This window comes from Aquarana catesbeiana, linkage group LG01, assembly GCF_042186555.1.
Source record: "Aquarana catesbeiana isolate 2022-GZ linkage group LG01, ASM4218655v1, whole genome shotgun sequence".
NCBI classification, from domain to species: Eukaryota; Metazoa; Chordata; class Amphibia; order Anura; family Ranidae; genus Aquarana; species Aquarana catesbeiana.
Window position 1 is genome coordinate 971,284,018 of NC_133324.1, and position 11,692 is coordinate 971,295,709.

The 11,692-nt window shown below is 46.0% G+C and overlaps 1 protein-coding gene across 2 annotated transcripts in view; it reads left to right on the forward strand.

The window, feature by feature from the left end:
- The window catches only part of LOC141122985 (uncharacterized), a 55,451-nt gene extending 45,471 nt beyond the window's left edge, over nt 1-9,980 (forward strand). For both annotated transcript variants that reach the window (XM_073612020.1, XM_073612021.1), the window contains one exon: nt 6,591-9,980. In XM_073612020.1, the coding sequence (XP_073468121.1) occupies nt 6,591-6,783 (193 nt within the window). In that variant the 3' untranslated portion in view covers nt 6,784-9,980. The remainder of the gene's footprint in view (nt 1-6,590) is intronic.
- Nucleotides 9,981-11,692: the final 1,712 nt, after the last annotated feature.

An 11,692-nucleotide genomic window follows, 5' to 3' on the forward strand; every position in this document is an offset into this window, starting at 1 on the left:
CACAAAACTGTTTCTTTCCCCAAAAAAACGCGTTCGAAAAATTGCTGCACAAATACCGTGCGAGATAAAAAGTTGCAACAACCGCCATTGTATTCTCTAGGGTCTTTGCTAAAAAAAATATATATATTGTTTTGGGGTTCTATGTAATTTTCTAGCAAATAAATTATGATTTTTACATGTAGGAGAGAAATGTCAGAATTGGCCTGGGCGCTCCAGAACGCCTGGAGGTGCTCCCCTGCATGTTGGGCCTCTGTATGTGGCCACGCTGTGTAAAAGTCTCACATATGTGGTATCGCCATACTCGGGAGTAATAGCAGAATGTGTTTTGGGGTGTAATTTGTGGTATGCATATGCTGTGTGTGAGAAATAACCTTCTAATATGACAATTTTGTGAAAAAAAAAAAAAAAGAAAAAAAAAATCTTGATTTTGCAAAGAATTGTGGGAAAAGATGACAATTTCAAAAAAACTCACAATGCATCTTTCTAAATACCTTGGAATGTCTTCTTTCCAAAAAGGGGTCATTTGAGGGGTATTTGTACTTTTCTGGCATGTTAGGGTCTCAAGAAATGAGATAGGCCGTCAGTACTTCAGGTGTGATCAATTTTCAGATATTGGCACCGTAGCTTTTGGACTCTCTAACATTCACAAAGACCAAATAATATACACCAAGTTGTACTTATTTTTACCAAAGATATGTAGCGGTATAAATTTTGGCCAAAATTTACGAAGAAAAATTACTAATTTGCTAAATTTTATAACAGAAACAAAGAAAAATTCATTTTTTTACCAAATTTTCAGTCTTTTTTCTTTTATAGCGCAAAAAATAAAAAACCCAACGGTGATTAAATACCACCAAAAGAAAGCTCTATTTGTGTGAAAAAAAGGATAAAAATTTCATATGGGTAAAGTGTTGTATGACTGAGTAATTGTCATTCAAAGTGTGAGAGCACCGAAAGCTGAAAATTGGTCTGGTTAGGAAGGGGGTTTAAGTGCCCAGTGGTCAAGTGGTTAAAGGGATCTGAGATTTAAAAAAAAATTATTCGGTTACATCAGCATCAGGTGCTTGGTAGCTGGTGGTGATCCAAGACTGATTCATTTTTATGAATGTCAGTCGATTGACCGAGTCGGTGGACAGACGCACCCTGTGATCGGTTACAAAGCCTCCAGCAGCACTGAATGTGCGTTCCAAAAGAATTCTGGATGCAGGACAGGCCAGTAGCTCAATTGCATACTGTGCAAGCTCTGGCCAGTGATCCATTCTCAAGACCCAGTAACCCAGAGGATTTTCGGTGGGAAAGGTGTCCAAGTCAGATCTTGCCCCTAGGTATTCCTGCACCATGTAAAACAGACGCTGGCAATAGTTGCTGGAACCGATCATACTTAGGGGCTGCGGACTAAAAAATTGTCTGAACGCATCGGTCAGATGGCCACCTTCTCCACTGCTCCTTCTTTGACTGACCGAAGCCTCAGCAACACGTTGTCCAGAAACAGGAGTTTGTAACCTCCCAGTCTCTGGGAACACGTTGCACAAACCTTTCTGCAAGGCGTCCCGAAGATGTTTCATCCTCTGCTCCCTCTGTGACGGCAAGATAAGGTCCGCAACCTTACGCTTGTAATGTGGATCAAGCAGAGTCTATCTACCTATCAGCCTGCTCTACACTAGAAGGGTGCAACACAAGCATGCAAACATCACTAGTCCAGTGCGTCGGGAGTGGATGTGCACAAAATGCCCTGTAACCTGATGATATTGCAGGCTCTGTAGTCTCGGCACATTCTGTCAATGCGACATCCTCAGGATCAAGGAGGGTTGCCAGCCAGTATTGGTCCTTCTCCTTGATACCACAAATACGAGGATCCTTATGCAGGCTTTGCAGGATCAGGGAGGCCATGCAGCGTAGGTTTGCTGAGGCATTCGGTCCGGAGTCCTCTGGGTCACTAAGGATGGCATGATCCGCAGCCACCTCCTCCCAGGCATGTACAAGTCCATGTGTTTCTTGGGACTGACCCCTTAAAGACTGCTGCTGATGCTGAGTGCCAAGCTCCACCTCCATACTGACACAATCCTCCTCCTCTTCCTGTGTGATCGGCGGGCACGCAGGAACACTGTGTGGATAAAGGGGGCCTTGAGAGCTAAGGAAGTCCTCCTCTTCCTGCCTCTGTTCTGCCTCAAGTGCCCTGTCCATTATTCCACGCAGCGTGTGCTCCAACAGGTGGACAAGGGGGACAGTGTCACTGATGCATGCACTGTCACTGCTCACCATCCTCGTGGCCTCCTCAAATGGTGACAGGACAGTGCATGCATCCCTGATCATGGCCCCAAAAAAAACAAGCTCCCCTGACCCTGTCCTGGTGCCATAGTCGCACAGGTACTCATTGATGGCCCTCTGCTGCGTGTGCAGCCGCTGCAGCATGGCCAATGTTGAGTTCCACTTGGTGGGCATGTCACAGATTAGGCAGTTCTTGGGCAGGTTAAACTCCTTTTGGGCGTCTGCCAGCCGAGCACTGGCATTATATGACCGGAAATGCACACAGACTTTCCTGGCCTGCCTCGGGACATCCTGTAAGTCCGGGTACCTGCCCAAGAACCGCTGCACCACCAAGTTAAGGACGTGAGCCAAACAGGGCACATGGGTCATTTGTCCCTGTCGGAGGGCAGAAAGGAGGTTGGTGCCATTGTAGCAAACCACCATTCCTGCCTTAAGTTGGCGTGGCGTCAACCACCTCTGAACCTGCCCCTGCAGAGCTGACAGAACCTCTGCCCCAGTGTGGCTCCTGTCCCCCAAGCACACCAGCTCAAGCACCGCATGGCATCTTTTGGCCTGCGTGCATGCGTAGCCCCTTGAACGCCTACGGAGCACCGTAGGACAAAGCACAGGAGGAGGCCATGGAGGAAGAAGAAGAGGAGGGGGTGGAGGAGAGAGGTGTGTCACAATCATTAGTAGTGGCATTTTGGAGGCGTGGTGGCGGAATAACCTCCAACATTACTGCACCTTGTCCTGCATCCTTCCCAGCTGCCAGCAGAGTCACCCAATGTGCCGTGAAACTTAGGTAACGTCCCTGTCCATGCCTGCTGGACCATGAGTCAGCGGTAATATGCACCTTACCGCTGACCGACCTGTCCAGCGAGGCATGGACATTGCCTTCCACATGCCGCTAGAGAGCCAGAATCGCCTTCCGTGAGAAAAAGTGGCGTTTGGGTACCTGCCACTGAGGAACCGCACATTCCACAAACTCACGGAAGGGGGCAGAGTCTACCAACTGAAAAGGCAGCAGTTGAAGTGCTAGCAATTTTGCCAAGCTAGCATTCAACCGCTGGTCATGTGGATGGCTGGGAGCAAACTTCTTTCGGCGGTGCAGCAGCTGGGGCAGGGAAATTTGCCTGGTACAATCTGACGTCGGTGTACCAAAAGCAGATTGCCCACAAGTACTTGGCTGTGACACACCTAATTCTACACCTTCATTCCTCTCAGTGCAGGTCTCAAAGAGGACTGAAGGTATAGTGGGGTTGGAGATCTCAGCTGATGAGGAGCAAGGAGAGGTCCTCTTTGTTCTTTGGTGTGGGTCTTTTAGATACGCTTGCCAATGAACTGCATGGCAGGTCAACATATGTCTGGTCAAGCATGTGGTACCCAAGCGGGAGATGTTTTGGCCATGCGAGATACGCTTGAGACATATGTTCCAAATAGCAGCTGTGCGAACTGATGCACTAGACTCAAAAAAGGCCCACACCAAAGAACTTTTTGAATAACGCGCAGAGACTGCAGCGCCCTGCACATGCAGAGCTTTGGGGTGTGATGCAGTCAGTGTGCTGCCCTTAGGCTGGCCCCTGGAGGGCATCCTGTCTCGTTGGTGATGTGCCGCCTTCTCCTCCTCCTCCTCTCTCCTATCAGGCACCCACGTTGAGTCAGTGACCTCATCATCCCCTCCCTCCTCATCACTGGAGCAAATCTGGCAGTATGCTGCAGCAGGGGGAGCATGACTGCCAGATTGCTGTCCTTCTTGGGCACCCCCTCTGTCCGTGCTCACGTTACTGCCTTCATCTAGCTCAGTATCATCATCAGAGCCTTTCAAACGCTGGGTATCCTCCTGGAGCATGTACCCAACACTGTGGTCAAACAGTTCGAGGGACTCCTCAGGAGGACATGGTGGGGCTAGGGAAGGAGTCACTAATGACATTGAGCCGAGGGAAGAGGCCGCTGCTTTGCCAGACAAAGTAACCTGAGCATGGGTGAGAGAGGATGAGGAGGATGAGGACGGCTTGATCATCCACTCGACCAAGTCTTCCGCATGTTGCGGCTCAACACGTCCAGCTGTGTCCCACAGCAACGTGCTGATGAGGATGCACCGTCTCCACGACCAGCACTAGACACAGAGCCTGCTTGCCCTCTTTTATTGGCTTGTGACTGTCTGCCACTCCTTGTTGGCCTTCCAGACATACTAATGGCCTGTAGCTGCACTAAGCTGGGATATATACATATATGTACTGATACTGCAGCTAGCAAAATCAACTGCCTGCCTGTAGTATGAGAACACCACCAACCTTCTACAGGTAGCTTTAGCTGAACACTGTGCAGAGCTCGCAAAAAAATAACTTGTAGGTTTAGCTGAACACTGTGAGGAGGACGCACTACACTAACTTGTAGCAGATGAACACTGTGCAGAGGTCTCACTACACTAACTTGTAGTTTTAGCTGAACACTGTGAGCAGGACGCACTACACTAACTTGTTGCTTTAGCTGAACACTGTGCAGAGGTCTCACTACACTAACTTGTAGTTTTAGCTGAACACTGTGAGCAGGATGCACTACACTAACTTGTAGCTTTAGCTGAACACTGTGCAGAGGTCTCACTACACTAACTTGTAGTTTTAGCTGAACACTGTGAGCAGGACGCACTACACTAACTTGTAGCTTTAGCTGAACACTGTGCAGAGGTCTCACTACACTAACTTGTAGTTTTAGCTGAACACTGTGAGCAGGACGCACTACACTAACTTGTAGCTTTAACTAAACACTGTGTAGAGGTCTCACTACACAAACTTGTAGTTTTAGCTGAACACTGTGAGCAGGACGCACTACACTAACTTGTAGCTTTAGCTGAACACTGTGCAGAAGTCTCACTACACTAAGTTGTAGTTTTAGCTGAACACTGTGAGCAGGACGCACTACACTAACTTGTAGCTTTAGCTGAACACTGTGAGCAGGATGCACTACACTAACTTGTAGTTTTAGCTGAACACTGTGCAGAGGTCTCACTACACTAACTTGTAGCTTTAGCTGAACACTGTGAGCAGGATGCACTACACTAACTTGTAGCTTTAGCTGAACACTGTGCAGAGGTCTCACTACACTAACTTGTAGCTTTAGCTGAACACTGTGAGCAGGATGCACAACACTAACTTGTAGCTTTAGCTGAACACTGTGCAGAGGTCTTACTACACTAACTTGTAGCTTTAGCTGAACACTGTGAGCAGGACACACTACACTAACTTGTAGCTTTAGCTGAACACTGTGCAGAGGTCTCACTACACTAACTTGTAGCTTTAGCTGAACACTGTGAGGAGGACACACTACACTAACTTGTAGCTTTAGCTGAACACTGTGCAGAGGTCTCACTACACTAACTTGTAGCTTTAACTGAACACTGTGAGGAGGACGCACTACACTAACTATAAATAGTCTAGCTGCCTGATTGTGGTACTAATAGGAATAGGATCAAAAGAACACCAGCAATTTTCTTTAGGTAGCTATAAATACTGTAACAAGACAAGCCTGCCTGTCAGTAGGAAGATAACAGGAACGGATCTAGCTAAACTGAATACAGTGTATATATATATATATATATATATGTATGCAACACCTGGGATGCATATATATACACAATACACTGTAAGTGCAGCTAACTCACTGACTGTCCTGCCTCATCTAGCTAACTCAAATGAAATGACACTGTCTCTCTCTCTCTCTCTCTATCTAAGCACGCCGGAACACAGTACACAGGGCCGCCGTGTAGGTGGCCTTATATATAGTGTGGGGCATGTTCTAAACCCCCTGAGCCATAATTGGCCAAAGCCACCCTGGCTTTGGCCAATTACAGCTCTCTCTACCGACGGCGCTGTGATTGGCCAAGCATGCGGGTCAGAGTGCATGCTTGGCCAATCATCAGCCAACAATGCACTGCGATGCCGCAGTGAATTATGGGTCGCAATTCTGCGAACGATCGAACAGCCGATGTTCGAGTCGAACATGGGTTCGACTCGAACACGAAGCTCATCCCTAGTGGAGACCAAGAAGGAGAACAGTCCAGGATTTTGTACATAGGAAAGAAGTTGTCCCTACTCATTGTTTTGGTCAAGTTGGGCTTCCCATAACCCATCTACCCTATCTGAATTTTTATCCCTAATTAAACAACAAAACCAAACTCACAGACTGTTTTCTGGTGCCCAGATGAAAGTGAAAAATGCTTGTTGCCTGGCTATGCAGGCATAGGGAAACCAGTTACCAGCAGCCCTTGCGAGGACAGTGCTTCATATAAATATTTAGTACATACAGTATATATGGTGTAATAATATGATCTGATCACTTTACAGACAGCGCGATGATTGTCTGAAAATCAGTGGTGGAGATTTGCGGGGTGTTTCCTGCACAGAAGACAACTGGTGGATCTGCGAGAAGAATCTGGTATTGACTTCCCTGGGGAAGGATCCATATAGACCCACTCAGAAGAGACCAGAATTCACCCTGGGGAAGACGGGCTTCTACTGTAAAAAGAGAGAGAACTGAGACCACCGAGTAACGTTTCATTTAGAAATTACAGGAATTTTTTTTTCTCCTGAAAGTCTAGAAATTGGCTGAGCCGGGAGAATTGTGTGCTGGACATCCAGGAGTGACAATACTGCCCTTCCCAGAATAAAGAAAACCTGTATAAAGAGGCCCACGTGGGCTGCCAATGCTGACCTATCCTGCTGAAAATGTTGCTTCCCTGGCTGCCAAGCTGATCCCTTGACTTGAATTTTTCCTGGTCACTGATTATTAACAAGTAGGCCGATTAAGTATTCTGACCTTGCTCTCACTTTTCCTGGTCTGTACTGAAGCCAGGCACTTGACATTTTCAGAAGAAGGTGAGCCATGGCATCCTCCCTCCATATTTCTCTAAGGCCCATGGCACTTTACTGATACTATAAATATAAAAAATAATAGTGTGGCGCTCAAAAACTAGTGAAAATTAAAAATTTGAAGTAAACCACTATGACAATCGGTATATGTAAACATATGACATTGCTTATCAGTCCATCTTGATTCAACATACCATGATGGTGCAAATAAACAACAACACAAATGTGGAATCTAAGGTGATAAATCTTGAAGAAAATGCTTGATCATGAAGTGAAGTTAAAAAAGTATGGTTGGCACGCTTACCAGATGAGGTGGACACATGTACCTTACAGCACATGGGTCCAGCAGGCATAGTGAGGACTCGGCCTCAATGTAGTGATCTGTGAGTAAAGCAGTAGGTAGACCTCAAGGGTAGATGGTGGAAGATCGTACTTCAGACGACCGAACAGATGAGGTGGACACATGTACCTTACAGCACATGGGTCAAGCAGGCATAGTGAGGACTCAGCCTCAATGTAGTTATCTGTGAGTAAAGCAGTAGGTAGACCTCAAGGGTAGATGGTGGAAGATCGTACTTCAGATGAACTAACAAATGGGGTGAACACATGTACCTTACAGCACATGGGTCAAGCAGGCATAGTGAGGACTCAGCCTCAATGTAGTGATCTGTGAGTAAAGCAGTAGGTAGACCTCAAGGGTAGATGGTGGAAGATCGTACTTCAGACGACCGAACAGATGAGGTGGACACATGTACCTTACAGCACATGGGTCAAGCAGGCATAGTGAGGACTCAGTCTCAATGTAGTGATCTGTGAGTAAAGCAGTAGGTAGACCTCAAGGGTAGATGGTGGAAGATCGTACTTCAGACGACTGAACAGATGAGGTGGACACATGTACCCTACAGAACATGGGTCAAGCAGGCATAGTGAGGACTCGGCCTAAATGTAGTGATTTGTGAGTAAAGCAGTAGGTAGACCTCAAGGGTAGATGGTGGAAGATCGTACTTCAGATGACCGAACAGATGAGGTGGACACATGTACCTTACAGCACATGGGTCAAGCAGGCATAGTGAGGACCAGTCCGGGGGCACTGTGAAAGGCACTGTGAAATAACTGATTCTGTCACTGGTAAAAACTCAAAAATGTGCTGGAAAAACCTTGTCTGCTTGTAGGTGTTGCTCCCTTTCAGTGAGGTGTCGCCCCCTGGCTGGTAACGAGGTAATGACAGTGTGAGAGTGACACCTCGCTCATCTACCTGGCTGGAGAGTTACACAAGTAAGCTTTATGAGTGCTTCAACTCCTCCTCATAGACCCTCATAACCACCCTGTCGCTGGTGAGTTTTCAGCAGGACCACCAGGATCTAGAGTTCGCCATATCCTGCTCCGACTTCTTGTGAATCACCAGAAATTGGAGCAGTGGGGGGGGGCCCTGCTGATACCACCTGGCTTGACAAACTTCGACAAGGAAATTGAAGGAGCCGGGCAGAAAAAAGACCGCAGCTAACAGGCCATTTTAGACTGAGCAGCCAATTTTTTTTGGGGGGGGGGAGCGGTTGGTGAGGGGGATATTCACGGAGTTGGTCCTCCGCACTGTACTGTATATAAAGGAGATTGCACTGTAAAGGGGCACTGTAATGTAAAGGGGATTGCACTGTAATGTAAAGGGATGTAAAAAGACAGCACAGCGCTGATAATAAGTCCATGTATCAAAGGTCCACCAATGTGTGATATCTTCAATGGTCCTACAATATGGTAAACATGCAGGTGACTTTTTGTGTAAACCTCCACCAATCAGAATGGACCATTTAATTACAGGGGGTCATATATGCTTTCCCTTAAAGGGTGTATTAACGTGTCAGCGGTCAGCCAAGGCAGACAACAGATCCTGATGGATACCATCTTGAAAAGTGAAACCAATCTCCAAAATACCGGGTGCAGGAAACCAAACTCCAGAGCCACATTGATCATGTAAATAAAAAAAATATATAGTGCTCTCTGCAAGCATGGACTTTTCTTTTCTTAAAAAACAGAATAAAACTTACAAGTCAGGCACTGTAACCCAGTGCCTGGTATTCCAGCGTGTGTACAAAAAAGTCAGCGATGGCCGCTGGTGACTTCACGTGACTTCCATCCGTTCCATACGCGTTACGTCCCTGTGGGTGGGACTTCGTCAGCGGATACGGAAATGACGTCGACACCCGATTTATATAGCGTGAGCCAATTGCCATAACAACAAGGTGCCGCATTACATGTGGCATGGGAATTTATAGATAGGCAACTCCTATCCTCATATTGATTAGTGGTTCCAAATTAATAATAACTACTGCAGTAGGGAACAGACACAAAAGATACACTCCGTATCTTTCCAAATAACTGTTCTGCTTTATTATGACGCAATTGAAGTTTTTTATACACATGATTACGTAGGTATCACATTAATATTACAATTGTACGTTTATGGTAACAAGGGGCGTAACATAGTCAGGCTAATTCTAATCAGGACTCGAAAGAATGCAAACATGTAATGAAAACATTATTAGTGCTGTGTGCACAGTGAGGGCAGTGTGCAATACATACAAAATAGAATACAATTATATACAGAACTTACAAATTTCCTTTACACATGATACAACACCAAGTCGGAGCCACACCTTTCAGGACTAAATCCCGGAAGAGTCCCCATATGTCACAATGCGGCTGAAAGTGCCCACCGCCGAACGGCATAAGAAAACACCTCGCTTAGCTGAGCAATTAGCAATCAGAAATTAAAATAAATAACCGGATATCCCTTTGTTCGCAGAACAACAGAAACCCAATATTGATAAAAAATGTTATTAATAATAAAAAATGTTTTTATTAATAAAATATTGTCATGATTAATAACAAAGAAGGTGTATATTTATATTTATAAATATGAAAATCATATATAGCAAGCCCCCCCACCAGGCCACATGCCTTCAACATGGGGGTGCTTTGGGGCAGGGGGACTCTCCCCCCCCCCATGGGGACAAGGGCCTTTTCCCCACAACCCTGGCTGGTGGTTGTGGGGGTTAGCGGGAGGGGGGCTTATAGAAATCTGGAAACCCCCTTTAACATAGTACCCCAACCCATTCACCAAAAAAATGTAAAAAGTAAGTAAAGACGCTACAGGAGTTTTTGACAAGTCCTTTATTAAAAAAATCAAAAATCTAAATAAATGTCCCCTGGTGTAGATCCATCATCAATCACGATTCCCGTCACAGTGATGGACCTGGATAAAAAACCCCAAAAACCTCCAGTTTCCGCTAAGGCTCCCGCCGTCTGCATGCTCCGCTGTCTGACATTTCTTAAATATATATATATAAGGGGTGGAGTTACCTGATGACATCATTGTTACATCATTGTTGATGTCACAAGGGGGCGGGTCACCGGTTGGCCCTTAGCCATTTAAGAACTGGCAGATGGCGGAGCAGGCAGACAGCGGGAGCCTTCAACGAGACCGGAGGGGGGTGTTTTTTCCGGGTCAGTGGTGCAAGGTGTGACTGATGACGGATATACACTGGGGGACATTATTTTTTTATGTTTTAATAAAGGAATAGACAAAAACTGTGAGTTGTGACTTTACTCACTTTTTACACTTTTTTGATGAATGGGTAAGGGTACTATGTGCCCCATACTCATTTACATAGGGGGAGGGACCAAGATCTGGTGGATCCCTTGTTAAAGGGGGCTTCCATATTCCGATAAGCCCCACCCTCAGACCCCCCTAACCACCGACCAGGGTTGTGGGAAAGAGGCCCTTGTCCCCATCAAACCCTCCCATGTTGAAGGCACGTGGCCTGGTATGGTTCAAGGGGGGGCAACTGCTCGTCACATCCCTTTCCTGGCCTGCCAGGCTGCATGCTTGGATAAAGGTCTGGTATGTATTTTAGTAACCCCACGCCCTTTTTTTTTTTTTTTTAATTTTGGCGTGGGGTTCCACTTAAAATCCATACCAGGGCCTGGTATAGATTGAAGGGGGGGGCATTTTTTCATTGCAAGAATATTTTTGTTTACATTTCAGCTGTCAGTGGGGAAGCCCGCTGACAGCTGATGAGTCATTGGTTGTTAAGGACGCAGGGGCGGTCAGCTTCCAGGCCCGCTACTTAACAACCAGCTATTTCTTCACACAGAATTTAAATCGGTTGATCGTTTTTTTTTACAGATCCGAATTCAAAACGTTCTGATAATTTGGAATTAGAAAATAAATATATGAAACAAAATTAAATTAATTTCAAAATGAAAAATGAAATGAATAAACTAATTTTATTCGTGGGATTCAAATACATCCAAATCTCTGAATAACCCCAATAAATAGAAAGCGATATGAGAAAAGGAGGCGGATCTAATAGTCATCCTCCATTCACAGATGCTGTTTCATTCACAGAAGCTTTAGTACAGCTTCTATGAGTGGTGGAGCTGGGTGGAAAGGGCGGGCATTGTTGGGCACTCTTTATGAGAGCCTATCATTGCTCCCACAGTTCTATTAACCCCCCCCCACGGCAATAAAAGTATGCTGAGGAGGGGGGTGGGGCATTGATGGAGGAGGATTTCACTTA